A 20,943-nucleotide genomic window follows, 5' to 3' on the forward strand; every position below is an offset into this window, starting at 1 on the left:
AAATCTTGTCGTTCATACACAGCAACCCCGTTCAGCAAGTATGTAGCTCGTGTAAAAATGAATTTTGCACACTGTCGCAATTTTTTGCAACAATATACCCATTCGCAATTTACTTCATTAATGAACCATAAAATCACCTCGTTCCCAGAAGTAATATTTAAAGCAGTCTCTTTCACGAAAAATCTTGTCGTTCATACACAGCAACCCGTTCAGCAAGTAGTTCGCGTAAAAACCAATTTTTCACACTGTCGCAATTTTTATGCAACGCTGTACCCACTCACAATTTATATTTCATTAAAAAACCATAAAACCGCCCCGTGCCAAAGAAACGGTGACGCGCATTTAAAGCAGTTTTTCTCGAAAAAAATCTCGTCTTTCGCAAGAAACCCATTCAACAAATATCCCAGGCAAAAACCAATTTGTCAACCCGTCTACGCAATAGATGACATAATTAAAAACAGAAAAAAGAACGGAAGCCCGGCGAAATTGCGTCATTCCAGAAAAACGTTCACGTGTGTTCGTTCCGCGAAAGAATTTCCATCGCGTGACTCTGCCTACTATCCCCTGCGAATTCGAAGGGAATAGGCAATTATGGATCAGTTAGGAAAACATAGCCGGATCGCGGGGGGGTAATCGAAGCCTCGATACGGTATCGCGGTTTCAATCGATACCTCCAGACAGTCTCTCCTTCCCGTCCGCAGTTTTATTATCTTTTTCATCGGCGGAAAGAGGCCAGGTCTTTCCCCCACCCTCATCCTTTCTCTCTCTCTCTCCGCTATAGTTTTTTTTTTAATTTCGGCCCCGTATAAGGGGAAACGAGAAATTTCCGTGGCTGGGCTATGATATAGCTAGACCGGTGCCAATGAAATGGCCCCGGGGCTTTGCCGGGAATTATCGAGCTTCGTATTCCGATATTCGATATCTCTCGTAACGAGCTGTTGTACTTATCTCCGTGGATCCAGTTTCCCGGGCCGGTGAAGAGCCGCCCGTGGAAAAGTAGATTATCAGGCAAGCTTCGGGCCAGAGCCGAGCGAAAAATTTCGCAGTGATACGCCCGCGCTTTGTCCCGGCGTACCGGAATGCATGATCGTTCGCGGGGATCTTCTGACCGCGATCGAGCGGTAACAACAACGCACGAACGTTCGAGCTGTTTTGTAAGGGTAGGCGCACACTAGACCGCACTGCGGCCGCACGCCGCACCTGTCCGGCACTGTACGCTAACTTCGCGTTGACGCCGCGCCGGTACTGTTTTCCGCACACTAGACCGCACCAGCACGGCCCCAGCACGGCTCCAAAACATTCTATAGCCAAAACTATTGCGCGGTTATTTCGATTTTTCACGTTAGAAACGGTAACGACGCGACGATCTGTTAACAACGTTATTGATATTGCAGTTTTCATAAAGCTTTTACCGCCCTTATCCAAAACTTGGTTTTCAATGTTTGTTGACAGCTCGACGATGGGATGAAATACTATATAATTTTACTTGAGGTATTGGGGTATCCTGTAAGTGATGCGGTTGCTTCAAATCATTCTTTGGTCTGAACTCTTAAATTTCAATACTTCAAGGCAAATTATATAATATTTCATCCCATACCAGGTTATCATGTACATATAATGAAACATTTGATTTGGTGCTTCGGATCGGTTAAATGGACAGATTTTATTTTATAATTTATATTGTTAAAAAACAACAATTTCACTCGTGGTACTGATTGATCAAAATAAAAATATTTTACTTTTGAAATTAAATATATCCTATTTGAAATACTATTTTTTTAAGCCGAGTAAACTCTAAAATATTGAGCAATATTTGAAATATTTATTTCGCCAAACATTGCCCACCCGTGCGTGCAAGCTTGCAACATCGTAAGCGCTCCAGTGGCCTTTAAAGTGTACGCGTTCCCCTTTGAAACTACATAGAAGAAAGTCAAAACGTCGAGTTAAGTCAACTAAACGTTCAAATAATTCATTATGTTGAATTTTATTGTGTTTTATATATGAGAATACAATATACCTTCAAACTAGTGTATTATCAAATCATTTCAACGAAAAAATGATTATATTAGTTTCGTTCACAAAAATCGATTTCTTGCAAAATCCTGAGGTCGTAGATAAATTTTGAGACCAGGTTTGAAATCAGCATGAAAAAATGTACGGGAAATGGCGTATAGCATGTTGAAAAGAAATTTTTTCCGCGCGTGGTATTGGGAAAACTAAAATTTTCTTGAAATTGTGCAAGTTCAACGAATTTATTCAAGGTTAAAAAACGTTCTTACCATAATCTCCATATTTCTCCCGTATTCTGTAAAGTTTCAGCTTTAATTTTAAAAAAATTTCATTGCTCTATCTCACTTCTATCGAAAGTTCTTTGATTTTGTCACCGATTTCGTCCAAATTGCCCACTGTGCGGCGCGGAGCGGTGCGGTCTAGTGTTGCGCACATTTTCACGTAGCGGTACGGAGGCGTGCTGGCGCTGTGAAGTTGCTGTTAGGTGTGCGCACTCCCATTGAAACTAATAGACGAAAGTCAAAACAGCGGAAGCGGGCGCGGTCGGCGTGCAGTCGCGGTGCGGTCTAGTGTGCGCCAACCTTTTTATCGTGGAACGCTGCGCGAATCAGTGAAAGCGCTCGGCGACTGGTCAGACAAGTAGAACGAGCCGGCCGAGCGGAACGTCGCGCGAGAATGTGCATGAATACGTTAATACGAGACCAGATTCGGACAATGAGAAGCAGGAGTCCCCCGTGAATAGCAAAATTAGCTTCACGATCAGGAACGTAGATCGAATTCACCTCGGTAGAACCCAGTGGAGCTAGTGCAGACACGTGTGCACCGCTCGATACGCCATCCATTAAGTAGAATAGCTCGGGCATTGATCACCTAGCCACGATACATTAGCATCCGATAAGTAGAATAGATCTGTCAGACGACAGACGTCGATCCAGTGATCGAGAGCCGATTTGATCGGGCATAGTTCGCACCGATAAACTACACGGCAACCTGTCTGTCGCGGTTAAGAAAAATTCTGCTTCCAATGGGGTAATTACGGCGCGAGCGTGACCACGTTATCATGCTTATTAATTATTGCGCTCACCTGCAAACAGCTCGGCCAAAATTCCGTAATTATCGCGGACAGGCTAAACTCAAACACGGCCCGGCCGGATGTACCGAACGTAATTTGTTGTAACGTTTTGACAGCGTTCGATTATGTACTGCGTTAATTCGGCGTTATTATAATATTCATTAAGCTGTCCGACATCATCAAGGTGTCTCGCGAGGACACGGATTCCTAGCTTTGATCAACGATTTTATATACAGTTACATTCCGTCCGAATTTTGCTGTATGTTTCTACTGGATCATTATAATATTCGTTAACCTGTCCGAGCAGTTTTATTATAATGATTCAGTTTAGTTGCTTTATGGATATACAGTGAGTGTACAAAGAATTCGTACGCCCTTTAAGATAGATTAACTTTTTTATAATGATTCCTAACGAACTGATCTTTTATTATCAATTAGAAGCATTGGTTTACGAAATTATACACAAAACAGATTTTCCAAAAATTATGATTTACAAGGTTACATGCAAAAATAAAAATGGCATTTTTTAAAACTATTTTATTTGGACCCTTAATGAAAATTTAAAATATATATGTTTTGTACATCTATGTTAGTTATACACATGCTGAACATTTTAAAATGGTGATAATCGTAGTCTTAAACGAGTTTTGATCACTTTCTGCTTAAAATCCACAGAATCGTCCATCTTTCGATGCGTGTCGTTTTTTCCTGCGTCAACCGATTTCGTTGAAGTTTTTAGTACGCGTATAACTGACATAGATCTACAAAACATATATCTTAAATTTTCATTAAGGACCCAAATAAAAAAGTTTTAAAAAATGCCTTTTTCATTTTTGCATGTAATCTTGTAAATTATAATTTTGTGGAAAATTTCTTTTTCCACATCATTTCGTACACACCAATGTTTCTAATTGATTATAAAAACTCAGGTCGTTTGGTACAATTATAAGAAAGTTATTCTGTTTTAAAGGCCGTACGCGAATACTTCTGTAGTTGGGTTAGAATAAATGCAATTCTGTGGTTAGAGAGTTCATTCAAGTGGATATGACGAGCAATGGTCAGAAACGAGCAATTTTATAGATTGATTTAATACAGAGTGACCGCAAATAGAACATGTCATAAACGCTTAATGTTTGAGCCGTGCTGGGCGATGTTTAGCTAATGATTTATTGAAATTATTGACGATATTAATGTTTATGTATTGACGGTACTACACGGGATAATTATGTTATACACGCATTCTATTTATTATTCGTAAACCCGAGTCGATGCAAATATCGAGACTGGCTTGAAAATATGGAGTTTTTGTTTACCGGAAAAGTAAACTCCACATGCGCAGTACAACGTCAATAACCATTCCATTTTGTTAACTTTCCTCGCGAGTGCATCTACACTAACATTTTCACAAACTGTACGTTTAATCACGATAAAACGATGATGCTGTTTGGATTCATGCTGATTAATTAGAAACGGTCGGAAGAAAAGACAAATTTATTACGAATTTCATCGATCAATTTGTTGATTTGTTGATTCATTCATCAAGGAATCTTGTGAATTGTTGGAAATATATTTACAGTAAACATGCTAAAATATATCAAATTATATTACCGAATTTTTTCGGGAATGGTTCTTTGAAAATTTCGTTAATGGATGAATGATAGACTTTCGGACAATATCCACCGGTAGAGACCGCGTAGAAGGTAGAAGCGTTCGAGAGGATTGATCAATCGGGCCAGTGTGATTCCCGGCAATTCATTTAAAAAGTGGCGATCGCTGGTAGTCAGATATTTATGGATTCGCTTGTCGAGTCAGGTCACAACTGTCACCGTCGACGCCGTCAGGCACCGGAGCACGTGTTAATTGGCTATCGAGCGATCGAAAGCTTAGCGCGCGCTGGCTGAAAGTGGCAGAGAAATATTCATGGAGCGATGGGTTGCGGAACAGTGTTAGGGGCCTATTGACGGACGGAGACAAAGTGCCGGCTTAAATCAGCCCGAAGGAACGTTGCCTCGCTGGGAGGCCACACCGCGGCCTGAATAACCCTAACCTACGGAACTTGGACCGCGCATTGATCCGCGCGACTCATTAGCGTTGGTGATGTGACTCGGTAATAATTAATCTGGTTCCGCGGAACTTTCGCTTCGTTTCACGAGGATCTGCATGATGACAGACACGTGGAGCAGTCGAGAATTTCTTCTATGTGCTGTCTGAAGAGTGTTGAATCTCGTGGCGTTTATGAATGTCTCTTATTTTGACAAATAAAACTATTCATTTGCACTAAATGTACAGCACATTGGGCAACTGTTTGATCGAGGAACAGTGAATTGTAGCGGTTGAAAACGGACGCGAAGTTGTTGCACTGGAGGCAAAATGCGCGTTCGAATATCTTGAGAAAAACGAACTTGAGCGATTCTTCGACGTTCGCGAGTTCTCTTTGGAGAAATCGCTGTGTCGGTGCTCGGTATCCTGATGTAGCTTATTCTGATCTTTTTGCTCCGGGGTCAGCTCTATTCAACACCTCGGTGCACATAAGGCCAAAGCAATAATTTACGACGACAAAAATATAAAATAAGATTTTATTTGATTCAATTTTCTCTCTTGAAATTGTGCACGTTTAACGTTTAATTTTTTCAAGGTTAAAAAACGTTCCTACTGTAATCTCTCTATTTTTCCCATATTTTGCAATGTTTCAGCTTTAATTTAAAAAAAAAATCATCGCTCTATCTCATTTCTATCGAAAGTTCTTCGATTTTGACACAGATTTCGTCGGTTTGGCCCATAGTGCGGCACACGGAGCGAGAGTCTCACGGATTGACTTAATGGCCACCTTTCCAATGCCAACTGCGTGAACCCTCGAGTGGCAACTCGAGGATTAGCATTCTTCTGATTGTTTGAAGGACAGCTAAAATCGGAAAAGGGCCTCACACAATGTTGGAATATGAGCTTTTCATACACTATGCCATCACAATAGCTAATGCGAAGGCGCCCACCGATTTGATTAATCGGCTGTGCCCTCTTCGTTACAGTTTTGTTTTTGCGATGCCACCGATGCTCAGTTTAAACTCTGACCAGGCAACCGACACAACGCGTTCGTTTTGCTATTCTGTTCAACATACACTTTTTGTAAAGCGGGAAAATAAACTGTATCTTTTATTATTAAAATATAGACGCGTTATTTTCAATACATAATGATCAGATAATTGCGATGCAAAGGAGAAACGCAGGCATGCCTGCTAGGAATCGAACAAAGAGCTGTTTCTTTCCGATGGCAAATTCCGGGGGCCAATTAGAGCGATTCGGATGATCGGGTGAGGTTTCTTCGGCGAATCCTGCGAAAGTACGCTGGGAATGTAGCCTCTGCGGGCCACGAGGTAGAGAACATAAATCCCACCTATAAATCAAAGGCGCGGAGCCCTTGGTTCCCGTTCGACGTTTCGAGGGAGCGGTTTCGAGCCTGGGAGCAAGAGGAATCGAAGAAAAGGAAGCTAAAGACGATTAACTGGGAGGTTCCGACGCGCTCCGAGCCCAAAGGAAACCGGCGGCTTTCGTGCAGCATCGCGTGTCCGTTTTCATCCCTGTAATCTCGCTCCCTTGCCCGCTTATTAAGCGCGGTATTAGGTAACGAAAGTGGCGTGCGAGATGCCTCCGAGTTAACTGAGAGGGTTGTTTGCGACGACTCTCGTCGAACTGATCACCGACTATTATTTGATAGGGTGGAGCACCGCGAGGCCGAAGGAAGAGCTGTCACTCACCGGTCAGCCGTGTTAGATGCAATCTGACAGAGTCGGAATCAAATAATAACGGGAACAACCGCAGCTGGTTCACCTTACGGAGTTGTATTAATTGAATCGCCGCCGGTGAAACAACTGGAATAGGCCAGGCTCCGATGGACCGGCTCAGGTTAACTGATAGTAATCGCGGTGGTAATCGGAGAGGTAGAAGCTTGTAGCAACAAGTAGAATCGATTGACCGCGGACGGTATTGTTCGAGACTTCGGTGAGCGGCAAGTTGAATAAACTACAGGGTGACAAGAAATAACGGAGTTAAACATTTCTTATTATAATTCTGTCAAATCGACGAATTTTGAAAAACCAAACGATAACAACCATAACATAGACCTTTAGTATTCATTTGTTTAAGAAGTTTCGAAGTGGCCACCCTATGAGCCGATTCAGAGGCTCAAACGTGTTTTGAAATTTTCGGCTATGGGCCGCAGCACTTCCGGCGTCATTCGGTCCCACACCCGGCGCACAGATTATTTCAGCGACTCGAAACTTTTATGGGGCTGAGCACAGGCCCTGGCTTCCAAAATCGACCAAACGCTGGAGTTTATAGAGTTGAGATATGGTGAGTACGGCGGCTATTCCGCAGATGTGATGAAACCTGGAAAATGGGATTTGCTACGGTTTTCGTGGATCAAGGGGTCAAACTCAACCAAGAAGTGTATCGACGGGACATTCTCGAAGCCGTCGTACTTCTGTGGGCCCAACAGCAGGATTCCGCGCCGGCCCACAGGGCGAAAACGACTCGGCAGTGGTGCAAAGCCCATTTTCCAGGTTTCATCACATCTGTGGAATGGCCGCCGTACTCATCGAATCTCAAGCCGATGGACTACAGCGTGTGGTCGATTTTGGAGGCCAGGGCCTGTGCTCGGTCCCATAAAAATTTGGAGTCATTGAAAAAATCTCTGTACCAGGAGTGGGACCGAATGACGCCAGAAGAGCTGCGGCCCATTGCCGAAAATTTCAAGACACGTTTGAGCCTCTGTATCGACGCAAAGGGTGGCCATTTCGAAACTTCTTAAATGTATGAATACTAAAGGTCCATGTTATGCTTGTTATTATTTGGTTTTTCAAAATTCGTCAGTTTGAAAGAATTATAATAAGAAATGATTAACTCCGTTATTTCTTGTCACCCTGTGAAATACTTCTAAATTAAAGTACAATGTAATCCGTAATTGCAATTGGAGTACAATTATAAAATAGCGTCACGCATTATGAAGGAGAACGAGGAATAGAAACTACGACACATAGACAGCAAACAAGTACATGAAAGGAAAACATAAAAATATATCGCACTTCTTCAATGTTCTGGGCTATAATTTGGAGAGCTGTATTTTAATTACACATCTGATTAAAATACTTAGTAATTGAATTAGCACAACTGCGGCTCAGACAAGTAGTGGTAATCCACCGGCAGTCGGACAGGGAAATTTACGAATTCAGTACGACGTTATGGTTGTTATTATTTGGTTTTTCAAAATTCGTCAATTTGACAGAATTATAATAAGGAATGATTAACTCCGTTATTTCTTGTCACCCTGTAGTTTTGACCAGACAGCCACACAGTGGTCGAGAAGTCAGTTCTAGTGCGAATGAATTATTGCGCGAGGAAAATAATTGACAGATTTTGTGTAAAAATTACTTCGAAATATTTGAGTAAAGTAAATAAAACATAATTTAAAATACTGACTACTTGCTTATTAATATAATAAGACTATTCGTGGCCAGACAAACAGACTTTGTTATTAATCGCGAGAGATTACATAAGCATCATAGACAGAAACAGAATTGGTTTATCTGCGATCGTGTTAATTGAATCTTCGACGAGAAGCAAGTAGAATATATTTAATCAATCGGCCACAGCAGAATCGTGATTAATCGTGGACAAAATTGAATCCACGACGATAAGAACGACTGGAGTTAATTGGTCCGCGATCGTCTGGATAAGCCGAGTAGAACAAGCTAGCTTTGGTCGGACAAATAGAGAATTGTTATTAGCCCTTTAACGACCACGCGATAGTATCAAATCTACCGCGATAAAAACAAATAGAATTGCTGTATCCTTAATCGTATTAACCGAGTCGTTGACAACAAGCAGAACGGATTAACTTTGATCGGACATGCGGCGTGGGAAACCGCAACTGTAATAGTTAGATAAATTGAAACCAACAACAACATGAACAGGCACTATTTACGTCTCTTTAAACCGAAGTGGAATTGATAGGCACGATCGGGTGGAGCAGACAAACTGACTGTCCTCGACACGAAGCTGGCGATGGCGATCTTCTAATTCTGTGCAATTAGACCGAGCTTATATCTGATTGAAAAAGGAGAATGGATCCGTGACTGGCCAGATAGTGGATATAGACGTTCTCATCGATTGCGGAGCGAACGGTTCGTTTAATGGCAGTTTCGTGAGGTTAACGTCGAGATAGCCAGCCACTGATCGATACACATAACCGAGGGGAACCGGATAATCAGCGGAGATAAAAAATACATGGGAGTTCACTTACCGGAGAAGAGTTCCAGGAATTCCTCGACACCGTACGAGCCCGTGAACCTGTACGACGAGTCGTTCAGAGCGGCTTCGCTGTGCACTTTGACTCGTTTTATCATGAAGCTTATGTTGTCCGGCTGGCCGTCCTGATTGAAGTCTGAAACATAAAAGAGACATTTCGTTATTCCACGGTTCTCTTCATCGAGAATTACTGTCGCACGTTCCGGGAAGTAATCATAATTTTCCTGGGAACCGGAAATCTCGAAATGCGACGTTTACCGAGAATCGGAGAGATAGAGGGAGTGTTTTGGACGGGCGAATGCATCGATGCCGCGAAATTCCTGGGATTTGAGAGGAACTACTCTGCCGGGTAACCGATAGCTGATAACGAAAATCACTGGGCCTCCAGACGAGTAATTTTCGGGTTCCCCCAGTGATCAGCGTATCCCCGAACGGATCGGCCCACCGCGTCGCGTGGCGGAGGGCATTTAATCAAACACCTTCTCCGCGGGAATACCAATCGAAACTGGAAAAACGACCGGGCGACACGCGAACGCGATTCCTTCCCCCATCGACGGATTTATGCTCCACGCCGGTGATCTCGTGACTTTTCGAAACGCAAAAACCACCTACCGTGCTCCCTATAAATACGCCTCGCTCGATCCCATTACACGCCAACTGCCTCGCTCGAAATATTACGTGGCGAACTCTTCTTCGGCGTTGCTTTTTGAACGAAGACACAATTCAATCAACCCTTATCGCCGCTTAAGAATTTAAAGTTGAGCAAAATGTTCAGCAGCGAGTTTCTGGACACCTTTTTGTGTCTGATAGTTGAACAATTTTAGTGCAGTGGTACCTCGGTATACGACCTTCAATCCGTTCCTGATGTTTGGACTTGCAACGAATAGGACGTACAGTATTTTATCGATAAATGTCCCAAATGTCTGGCCGACAATTGTCCCAGAACTATCCCCACTTCTGCGGGGTGTACCCCCTTGAGGGGCCAAGAAGTATGACATCATACGGCTCGGGTGTATCGGCGAGACCACACTAATCCAATGACAAAACTTCTTTATTCTGCATTATTTTTTTATGGGATTTTGACCAACATATTCGTGGCATTTTTTTAAACGAAAATGGTACCAAATATGATACAATTCCGATAACATTTACAATGAATATAAGAATATTTACAAGGAAGAACAGCGTACGGGAAGTTCTTTGAACTGTGCCGGCGCGCTGCGACTCTCCGCGTCTCTTTCTTTCCCATACGCTGTCCTTCTTTGCGTCGAAAATTTTCATTGTTCATTACACAAATATAATTGGAATTATATCATAATTGGTATCATTTTCATTTGAAAAATGCCACGAATATGTTGGTCAAAGTCTCGCCAATAAATAATGAAAAATAAAGAAGTTTTTTGTCATTGGATTAGGAAATTAGCAGAGTTGAAGTGTGAAGTTCTTCCTCACCCTCATTATTCGCCTAACCTGTCACCTACTGGTTACCATTTTTTCAAGCACCTAGATGGCTTTTTGAATGGAAAAATATTCAAAGAAGAACGTGTGCTGTAAAAACTGTATTTGACGAATTGATTGCCTCACGTTTATTAGATTTCTACCAGAAATGCATTCAGGCACTCGTATCACGATGGAAGAAGTGCATTGATGTCGATGGAAATTATTTCAATTAATGGAACATGAATGAAGCTTGTAAAATGAAAGTTTATGTTAAAGATTCAAAACGGCCATTTCATTTGCAACAACCTAATACATACTGCGCAGAGTTTCTACGCTAGCATGATTTTAACGCGATTTTTGTCTGGGAGTGTACTACGCTTATCCATTCTTCTGGCAAGTGCATAAAATCCGCAGTCTGGTGGTAAAGTTAAACCGAACAACGTGTAGATAACCGGAGACCGGCCACCGATGGTTGTCTAGGTCTGAGAGATTCGTTCTTGAAGAGCTAACTGCTCGATTTATCATTAGAGCGCGATCAGGCTGCTTTCACTCGGTGGCTCAGCGGAGGATTCGGCTAGGTTTCTCGGTGGTGGTGCTTGTCCAAGGTTCTTAAGCCCCGAATAATAACTGGAACACGGTTACGGCGAGGATAGAGCTGCGGCGCAGACTGGCAATTAAGAATTAAAGCCGTCGGGAACTAGTCCGCGAGACATTCCACCCAAGACCCGTTTCCATAAGTGACTGAAGTCCCGCGACGCCGCGACGGCGGTTCAAGATTGCCGGGTGCGCAAACATCAGCGCAACGGCGTCGGCGGCGGTGCGGCGTCGTTACATCCATATCTTCCGTGTAATATACGTGCGCCGCCGGTAATTAACGCCGAGTCCATTGTATCCAAATGTAATGCTGCATTAATTAGCTCTGCGAGCGGCGGCGCCGCGTCGTCGCCGGCGAAAACATCGGTAACCGCCTTGTACAAGTTGAAACCGAGTCCGCTCCTGGCCATCGCGTTAAATAATGCAAACAGAACGGCCGGAAGTGGGCGAAGTACCAGAGGCCGTCGGAAGTTCAAGGTAGCAATGCTGGGAATGTGTATTGACACGGCCAAGTACCTGTACATATGCTCGCGTGGATGTGTGCTTGCATGATTCAAGCCTGTCTCCCCACCACCCGCGCAAATAAACGGCTTTCTATGTAAACTTTAATTAAAATCCATGGTTATAGCAGATGAACCACGTTCAAACGTTCCTGACAGTCCGTCGGATAAATTCCGCGACAGTCTCCGTCAAGATAAGCGGAATATTAATCGAAACCGCGGGGAAGTAGGTGGAGCGGGCTCGGTGTTTGTCTGACAAGTGGGGAGACCGATGGGCGATCAGACGGGAAAATTTAAACAGTCGTCACAAATTTTTAGTGGACTTGTTTGACGCTACAATGACGAAGATAAGAGATAGGATCATTTATATGGTCGGGCAAGTAGTGTGAATCTGTCTATGCTCAGACCAGAGTTGTGCAGAATTACGATTGAATTATGACAGGAATTATAATTGTAAAGTAATTGAATTACATTGTAATTCAGTCATATTGTAATTTATAATTAAGATAATCATTCAATTAAATTATACAATGTAATTCAGTCATATTGTATGATAATTTATAATTCAGATCATCATTCAATTAAATTACAATGTAATTCAGTCGTATTGTATGATAATTTATAATTCAGATCATCATTCAATTAAATTACAATGTAATTCAGTCATGTTGTAATTTATAATTCAGATCATCATTCAATTAAATTACAATGTAATCCGTAATTGCAATTCGAGTAAAATTATGAAATACTTTTTAATTAAATTACAATGTAATCCGTAATTGCAATTCGAGTACAATTATAAAATACTTTTTAATTAAATTACAATGTAATCCGTAATTGCAATTCGAGTACAATTATAAAATACTTTTTAATTAAATTACAATGTAATCCGTAATTGCAATTCGAGTACAATTATAAAATACTTTTTAATTAAATTACAATGTAATCCGTAATTGCAATTGGAGTACAATTATAAGATAGCGTTACGGATTATGAAGGAGAACGAGGAATAGAAACTACGTCGCATAGACAGCAAACAAGTACATGAAAGAAAAACATAAAAATATATCGCACTTCTTCAAAGTTCTGGTCTATAATTTGGAGAGCTGTATTTTAATTACACATCTGATTAAAATACTTAGTAATTGAATTAGCACAACTGTGGCTCAGACAAGTAGTGGTAATCCACCGGCAGTCGGACAGGGAAATTTAAGAATTCAGTACGACGTTTTCGTAGATTGATACACGTGTATAATAACGAAGAGAGAGAGAGATTCAGATATGACGTTGATGATAAGAAATGGTATAACGCTGTCTGTCGTCTGGCAAGTGGAACGGAGCGATCTATAGTCGGGCAGGTATATTTAGAGATTATCCACAATGTTGAGATCGTCAGATTCAGATAAGATAACGGCAAAGAACTGGGAATAGCATTCTTTAGCGTGAGGCAAGTAGAACGAAGCGATCTATGGGCGGACGTGCATCTACCGCACACTAGAACGAGTAGTACAAAGTTGCACTCAGTCTGCAGTTAGATAATTCATTTCAAACGATCGCTACAATTTTCTGATGCAAAGATTCGGTAAACCAATTATGAAGAAAGTGGTCCGATCTTGTATATCATCGGGCCAGTGGTACGGGATGATCTTGGGTCAGGTGCGCGTGGTCGCTTCACGGTAAAATAAGCAGTAAAAGTTTAACTTTATCAAACAGGTGAACGTTAAGTGGTTGGATAGGGTAATTCGAACGGTCCCCGTAATTTTCCGATCGGTAGATCCAGATAAAACCATAACGTAAAAAGTGGAATAACCGAGACCATAGTCGGGTAAGTGGTATGGAGCGATCTGTGATCGGACGTACAGTTACCTCACAGTAAAATAACCAGTAAAAAATTGAACTTTATCAAACGGGCGGATGGTGAGTGCATGGATAGGCAAATTTGTGCAGCCCTGATAATTTTGAGATCGGTAGATTCAGATAAAACACCAAGACTAAGTGTAGAACAATACTGACCATAGTCAGGCAAGTGGTACGGGGCGAATTAGCTGTACAGTTACTTCGTTGCAGAATAAATAGTACAGAATTGCACAAATGGAATGAAACAGTCTGCGATTACACGGGTGAGAATGAGAAAATTATGATTCCACGTCCTGGGAAGTGGAATAGAAAGATCTACTGTCGGACAGGTTCGTTCGAATATTCCGTAGAACGTTGATATTGCCTCCTAAGTAGAACGAGTCGATGGGACGTCGGACACGCAGCTGGAGCGACCAGTAAAACCCTAGAATTTCGTCAGACAAGTAGAATCCTAACTCCATCTTTTAATAATCGAGGAAGTTTCGCGGAAGGGGACGCGGCGGCACAAACGACCAGGGCGAAGAATTGCATGGTGACTTTTCATCTCAATAAATAATTTCGAGTTTATCATCGCGTGATGGAGTGGCGGCACGAGCTAGCGGCCCGGTTCACGTGCCGATGTCGTAAAAAATTACTCGGCAAACAAATAGAGGGGTAACGCGTCGCGTGACAGCTGTCGCGGATACGACGCTCGGAAATAAAGTTTCCTTTTTTCTACGTGCTTTTTTCTCCAGCCCCGCGCGACCCTCCGGGGGCCAGGATAAGGATCATAAACGCGGCGGTCAGCGTTCCACGTGTAATGACTAACGTCGTGGCTGGCCGCGCGCGCGCGCGGGTTCTCTCCGATATCACCGACGAGATAGCATTATCGCGCCGGCGGCAATAAGAAGAACGCAATTTCGCGCACGAGACGGACGGCGGTGGGGGGAGCGGTCTCCGTCGCGTATCAAAATGCATTATTGCCGTGATAGCGGCGCGTTCTGTCTCGGCGAGAGGCAGTCCCGTATTCTTTTTTCGCCTAAACTGACCGAAGTTTCGCGAACGTCCGACGGTGACGCGACTTTCGTTTAATTTCGTCACCCGGCGGGATTAAATAATTTACTGGCGTACGCAGGCTGCCATAGCTCGCTTCCTCCGACTATCCCTTGTCTCGGGGGGAAATCGAGGCGAAGGCAATCAGCAGACACAACTTTGCAATGCAGAGAAGCGGAGAGGAAGAGCTGGAGAGCAAGAGAGAGAGAGAGAGAGAGAGAGAGGGAGAGAGAGAGCCTTAATCGCAGCAATTCCGGATCTCTCGTCAGACAAGAGCGTTTAGCGACGAGGTTGCAAGGGGGTACGAGGAGGGGAGAACGGGGGCCGTGTACATATCGGTGCGGGAAGAGAGTTAATGCCGTTTAATCCGGGGACAAAGGCAGGCCAACATTTCCGTGGGGGTGGTCGATCGGTCATCCGAAATGCTCGCGTGTAGAGATGCCCCGATAATCGTACCGAAAGCTCGACGTGTCCCGGCTCCCGAGTATATTCGTTCGAGGAGAACCATGCAGGGGGTAGAAGGGCAGCGGAAACGTCGCCGGAAGACCGGGCTTTATCCGCGAATCGCACGACGGAAGAGATAGGGAATTCTAAGTAATGCACTGGCCTGGGGTCCGGCGTGTACGCGCGGTCACGCTACGTTAAACACGGCTCAGTCACGAGACACAAATATTTGCTCGTTGTTACGGCAGGTGGTGCAGCGTTTAAAGCCCCCCTGCCCCGCGCTCGAACAGGAGAAACACACGGGGCTCGTCGAGCCGCTTCTCTCTTACTTAATATTCGCGGCTCGCGTCCGCCCGGCCAAATGAGATTTTCGGGGAACGCTTTCCTCGTCGCTCCTACCTATTCTCGTCCCTTCTCTCTCTTCTCTTCTATCCTCTCTCGACTCGTTCTCTTCCAGTTGATTCCCCGCTGTGTTCTCTGTGTTTCGCCCCGTCCGCGTTCCGCAGGACGATCGACGGCCCTGATTGTCCCCTGGTTAGCCGACCGAGTGACGAGGGACCGATACTAAACGGCGGATGTGTCGTCCGAGGGTTTCCGTTGTGTAGCTACGAATTCAAGTGGAATATGCCGGTCTATGGCCAGACGGGATCTACACGCCGCACCGCGCCATCCCGCCACCCACTATTCCCGAGCGAAATGGATTGCAGATTCTGCGATTAACCGATAAGAACGGAACGCTTCGGACTGGTCGAGCGACGAGGTATTGCGGCGACAAGTAGTTTCTTGCTGCCCTGGTCAGACACGCGGATTTTGATCGAGCGCTTTCGCAGTTAGGTCTCTGCTGGGAATGTCTGTTTTCGGATTTGTCGGTCAATTAATAGGTGTTGCGAATAATTGCGGAACAAATTATTGAAGTGGGGTAAGTGCATATTGGTTTTTGTAAAGTTGGATTTTAAACTGATGTATTTTCAGTCTGCTATGTAAATACTTAACGCTGTCGGTATGAAACGCTTTGCACAGTTATGGTGAATTAACCCTCATCCGTCCCTCGTGTCAATTTGACACAGTTTTCCCGAAATACATTGTACTGTTCTGTTATATGTAGGTAAATTTGTCCGAAACTTCGTGACTCTTATATTCTTTTAATGCGAAACATATAACCCAGAAATCGGAGATGTAAATGTTAACTCGTCAATTCGAATAAAAAGCCATCGCAAAGTGACTGTTTACCTTGTTATTTTATCGATTTTTTATCACTGTGTCAATTTGACACCGAGGGACAGATTCAGTTCGTGAAACGAGGGATGGATGAGGGTTTTTCATTTTGATAGCATATTGTACAAAATGTCAACTACTTAGAGTTAAAAATGCTTTCAAAGTTGCATATGTACTTCTCACCTGACTGTTTAGCACTGGTTGATTTAAGCGAGGAAAGCACCTTTATTCTTGGGTGACATCTATGTCGAATAGTTCGTATTAACTTGTAGTACGTTAATAAATACAAGCTAGAGAAATTTCGCTCTTATTATAATAAAAGTAACCAGTATATGCACTTGCCCCGTTTACGAACTTACCGATCTTCACCTTACTCGTATAACTTTCTTAAAATAGCAAGATCGAATTTATTGCAGAACGAATATTTTCTACGACGTTTTGTTATAATGAACACTCTGAACATGGGCAATTTTCGGACGAAAATTTAGTGATCGTTTCCGAATCAAATATAGTGATAAAAAAATTGAATAATGCCAATACATTATTTCCATCTTATTTAGATTATCAATTATTACATTGGGTTGGCAAGAAAGTAATTTCGGTATTTGAAGGCGAAATAAAACCGAATTTCTTTATTTAAGCGACGAACTTTAATCAATAAATTATTTTCTTATTTATTGTTTTTAGCAAAAGATCATCTAACAAAAGGAAAAATATCTTGTTCATCGAAATTCATTGCTTGAATAAAAAAATTGGGCTCTATTTCACCTTAAAATACCGAAATTACTTTCTTGCCAACCCAATGGCTACTGTTTCTTGTCAATTTCGCCAACGAAATTACGAACGCCGAAGCACAACTAGTTGAATCTCCCGATCGCTTCGATTCTTGTCCAACTAGTATAAACCCGCCACTAGTCGGACGACCATGTAGAGTTTAAATTACGTTCTCCGGCAGCTCGGCGAAAGTTCGAATATGAAGTGTTTCAACGACCCATTCCCAAGGAGGATTGAATGGAAGAACCGGAAGAAGCAGTGTGGTCAGGATGGTCGTATCCATTCCGGTACTACCGGGTGATAACCATCGTTCAAAGTTAACGCGTTAGTAGTGTGTAGAGTCGGGACGCGATGAAGTTCCACGGAATCAATCGGTCAACGTCAGACACAGAAACTGACATTAATCGGTCGCGTAGCAGAAAGGAACCGCAGTAAGGCTAAGGAACATTCATTTCCCCCGATCGCTGCTGGCAGAAAGTTAGTTTAACTGGAAGGTCCGGGGAAAGTTTTAATTGGTTTGCGAAGTTATTACAGCGGAATGAGACAGAAGACGCGCACTTGTTAGCCCGGCCCGAAGGGAAGAACGTTGCCCATTCCCCTATATACAGTAACGTTCTAGAGACTTTTCCATTCGTATTCTAGGCTGTCATCGTGTTCGCGAACCTGCCCTCGGCAACTGATTCATCGATCCCGAAAGACGACTATACGATGCGAACTACGGTCACTCGCAATAATATTCATACAGTTTTAACAAGACGACGCACAGTAGTCTGTTTGGCCTGAAAAAGTGGAAAAAAGTCGATTTTTGCGTGTCATAAAATTTTTGTTGTTCGTTGGTAGTTAAAAGTCTGAAGAATAAAGCTTACATGTTGATTTTTCTATTTGTACACCCGAGAAGTAGTAAACTTTGCGTTCTTAAACAGTCTCTAAAACAGCGTCCGTGCATTGGTGATTTTCAAGTGTTTTAAGGAAAGTTCTGTAAATTCTTGTATTACGAAAGTTTTTCAGGTAGGTGTACAGAGAACTTTCGAACAGATTTCATTTTGTTATCATCTAAATTAGTATAGTTATTCATATTCGAACATTACCAATAATTCTGTAAGATTTTTGACGATTGCAAAACTTTATTGACGATTTTGTTATAGTTCTGTGCGAGTTTGGATGCTCTTTTTGGTCTCATTACATTCGGTAAAGATTTGTGATTATAAGCAGACAAAATTTGATTCCGACTATGTCCGAACTGAAATTTTATAGCTAATTTATTATTAAGCGTTTAGCAGCGTTTCGCGTAACGCCTGTACGTTCGGCTACACTTGGCCTTAAATGAAGAAGAAACATTATCTGAGGAGGAAATTTCTGATGTATTTTCGGATGAAAATTAATGGTAATAATTTTAGAATGTTCTTATAATATATACCGGGTGAGTCACTTAAAGTGAAACAGACGTATATCTCGGAAACGAAGCGTTTTGGAGAAAAATGTTTCAGACAAAAGTTCTATGGTTTCAAGGGGGACATAAAATGGTGTCATTCATTTGACCTTGGATAGTCGTTTGAAAATCACGTGAAGGTCATCTTCAATTTCTTAAATAGAACTCCCTACTTTTTATTGCATATTCTTGTAGGTTGTTGTGAGAGCTTTCCAAAACACTATAATACAATATTTTTCAAGTTATAAGGTTTGAAAGTGACAGTTAAAATATTCCACTATCGCCACGCTTTTTCATGGGTTCTCGATAATCTGAGGAGTAAAATGTTTCGAACAAAAGAGGAACAGTATTCAGACGTCCACAAATTTCAATATATAAAAGTTGGAAACAAATTTTTTTTTTAGAAAAAATTGAGGTGAATTTGATTTTTTATATGCTAAAATGTATTTCGGATTTCATAACGTTGTAGCTGGTCTTAAGACGAATCCAACGATATATAATATTATAACCTTGAGATTACATATAACGCTAAAATAGAGTTGTCCACTTTTTGTTAAAAGATTGATGGATTTTGTTAAAAGTTGTTTCTCCGAACCTTTTCATCAGTTTTTATTTTATAGATCGAAAGTTGAACGAATACGTTTTGTAGATCGATGTCAACTATCTACAGTTCCTTAAAAGAATGATAACTTTTCCAATAAATGGTCCGACGTTAGAAATGTTATATTTTTAAAGACGTTCGAATACGATGTTCCGGTTTTCCTCGTGGACAAATATTTCTGACTCACCTGTGTACCTGTAGATGGAGTTGACGCGCTGCACGTGGCGTGTCATCACCTCGATGCAAGCTTCCTCGGACTTGTAATGATCGAAGAACGTGTGATCAGCCTGCAGGTACAGCATGCACGTGGTTTTTTTCGGGTCGACCGATGTCCGTTTCCGAAGCACTCTCGAGTACCTAGCTCTGTACAACCTGGAAAGCGAAAAAACGACGGACGAAAAGAAATTGTTATTCAACAATTCCGGCCCGGGGCTCGGGAGGGCCGGTGTGTTTGATCAAGGGAGACCGGCAAAGTTTTCCACGGAGAACTGTTGACACGGTCAATTTAACGGGGCGTTTCACTTTATTCCGCTTGAAACGAATTTCCGCTGATACCGCGCGATTGCATATTTCAGTTTATTCCATTTCAGAAACACTCTGTGCGAAACCGTTCCCCCTCTCTCGCTCCCATTCTCTCTCTTTCTCTCTCTTCTACACCCCTCGGGCCTCGCGCCACCTCGGCAGGCGAGCCCCCGCTAGAAATTAAATTTTTTCGAATTAAACCCCGGGAGAGCTTCGGGCGCGAAATAACAAAATTTTCTGGGGGCTTCAAAGGCGGTGTGCCGGCGCGTCCAATTTAGATTTTCGAGCCTCCGCGGGTGTCGAACGAAAAAATAGAAAATGCAGCGCGGTCTCCTCTGAACGCGGGGGCGTCGACCTGGTCGATACAGGATTCGCGGTCGAACAACAAATCAAGGCGCTTTGACAAGAGCCGACGCGACGGGAGAAACGGCCGATAAGGCCGGTCGAGGCAACGTTAAATTGGATCGGCGATAATGGTGTTTGCTTTCGATTTTTGACGTTTTCATCGACGCGAGGCCGCTCCACAGTGCGCCAGAATCGCGAAAAGCCGGGCAACATGCGTGCCTCTCTGTTAATTACAACAATTGCAAGTTTTCTCAAAAATTGCTCCCACGTTATGCAGCAAACCAATTTTGTTCTAACTACTAAAGAAAAAAATTCGAATCGATTATTCAATATTTGTAATCAACAAATTTTCTACTAATTAGGAGACGATAGTTCTCACTGTTTCTCTCTGTTTGCGAACGGGTGTGCTTTTCAAATGGGAGCGCAAAGCATCGCACGGCAAACATCCCGAGCGAATCGACGAGACGATAAGTAACCGTTGCGCTCTTCTCTTGCCCGCCCGGCAACTTTCTTCCAGGATAGCGACTCGACGGCGCTCGAATATTTCATCGACGTGTTCAGCCGGATGAGGTAAATGGAACTAGAGTGGAAGCGCTAAACTGGCCGAGGAAGACGAAAGGAACGAGCGAGCACACTCCGCCCGGAGAAAAAGTCTGATCGTGAATGAACGACCGTGTAAAGCTTTTAGAGGCTATAGAACCTTTTGTTTTTAAGAGCTTCCGACGGTGTGCCGGCCTTCCCCGGGAAAAGTTCAATTAATTCCGCGATAGCTGCGCCACGAGTGGAAGATACGATGGTCTGTGTCCGG

At 42.9% G+C, this 20,943-nt stretch overlaps 1 protein-coding gene across 2 annotated transcripts in view; it reads right to left on the reverse strand.

The window, feature by feature from the left end:
* The window catches only part of LOC143215813 (disintegrin and metalloproteinase domain-containing protein 10), a 361,388-nt gene that overhangs the window by 38,524 nt on the left and 301,921 nt on the right, over positions 1-20,943 (reverse strand). For both annotated transcript variants that reach the window (XM_076438313.1, XM_076438312.1), the window contains exons 7-8: positions 19,456-19,640; positions 9,378-9,518 (exon numbers count right to left, since the gene is read on the reverse strand). In XM_076438313.1, the coding sequence (XP_076294428.1) occupies positions 9,378-9,518; positions 19,456-19,640 (326 nt within the window). The remainder of the gene's footprint in view (positions 1-9,377; positions 9,519-19,455; positions 19,641-20,943) is intronic.

Source organism: Lasioglossum baleicum, chromosome 14 (genome assembly GCF_051020765.1).
Source record: "Lasioglossum baleicum chromosome 14, iyLasBale1, whole genome shotgun sequence".
NCBI lineage: Eukaryota > Metazoa > Arthropoda > Insecta > Hymenoptera > Halictidae > Lasioglossum > Lasioglossum baleicum.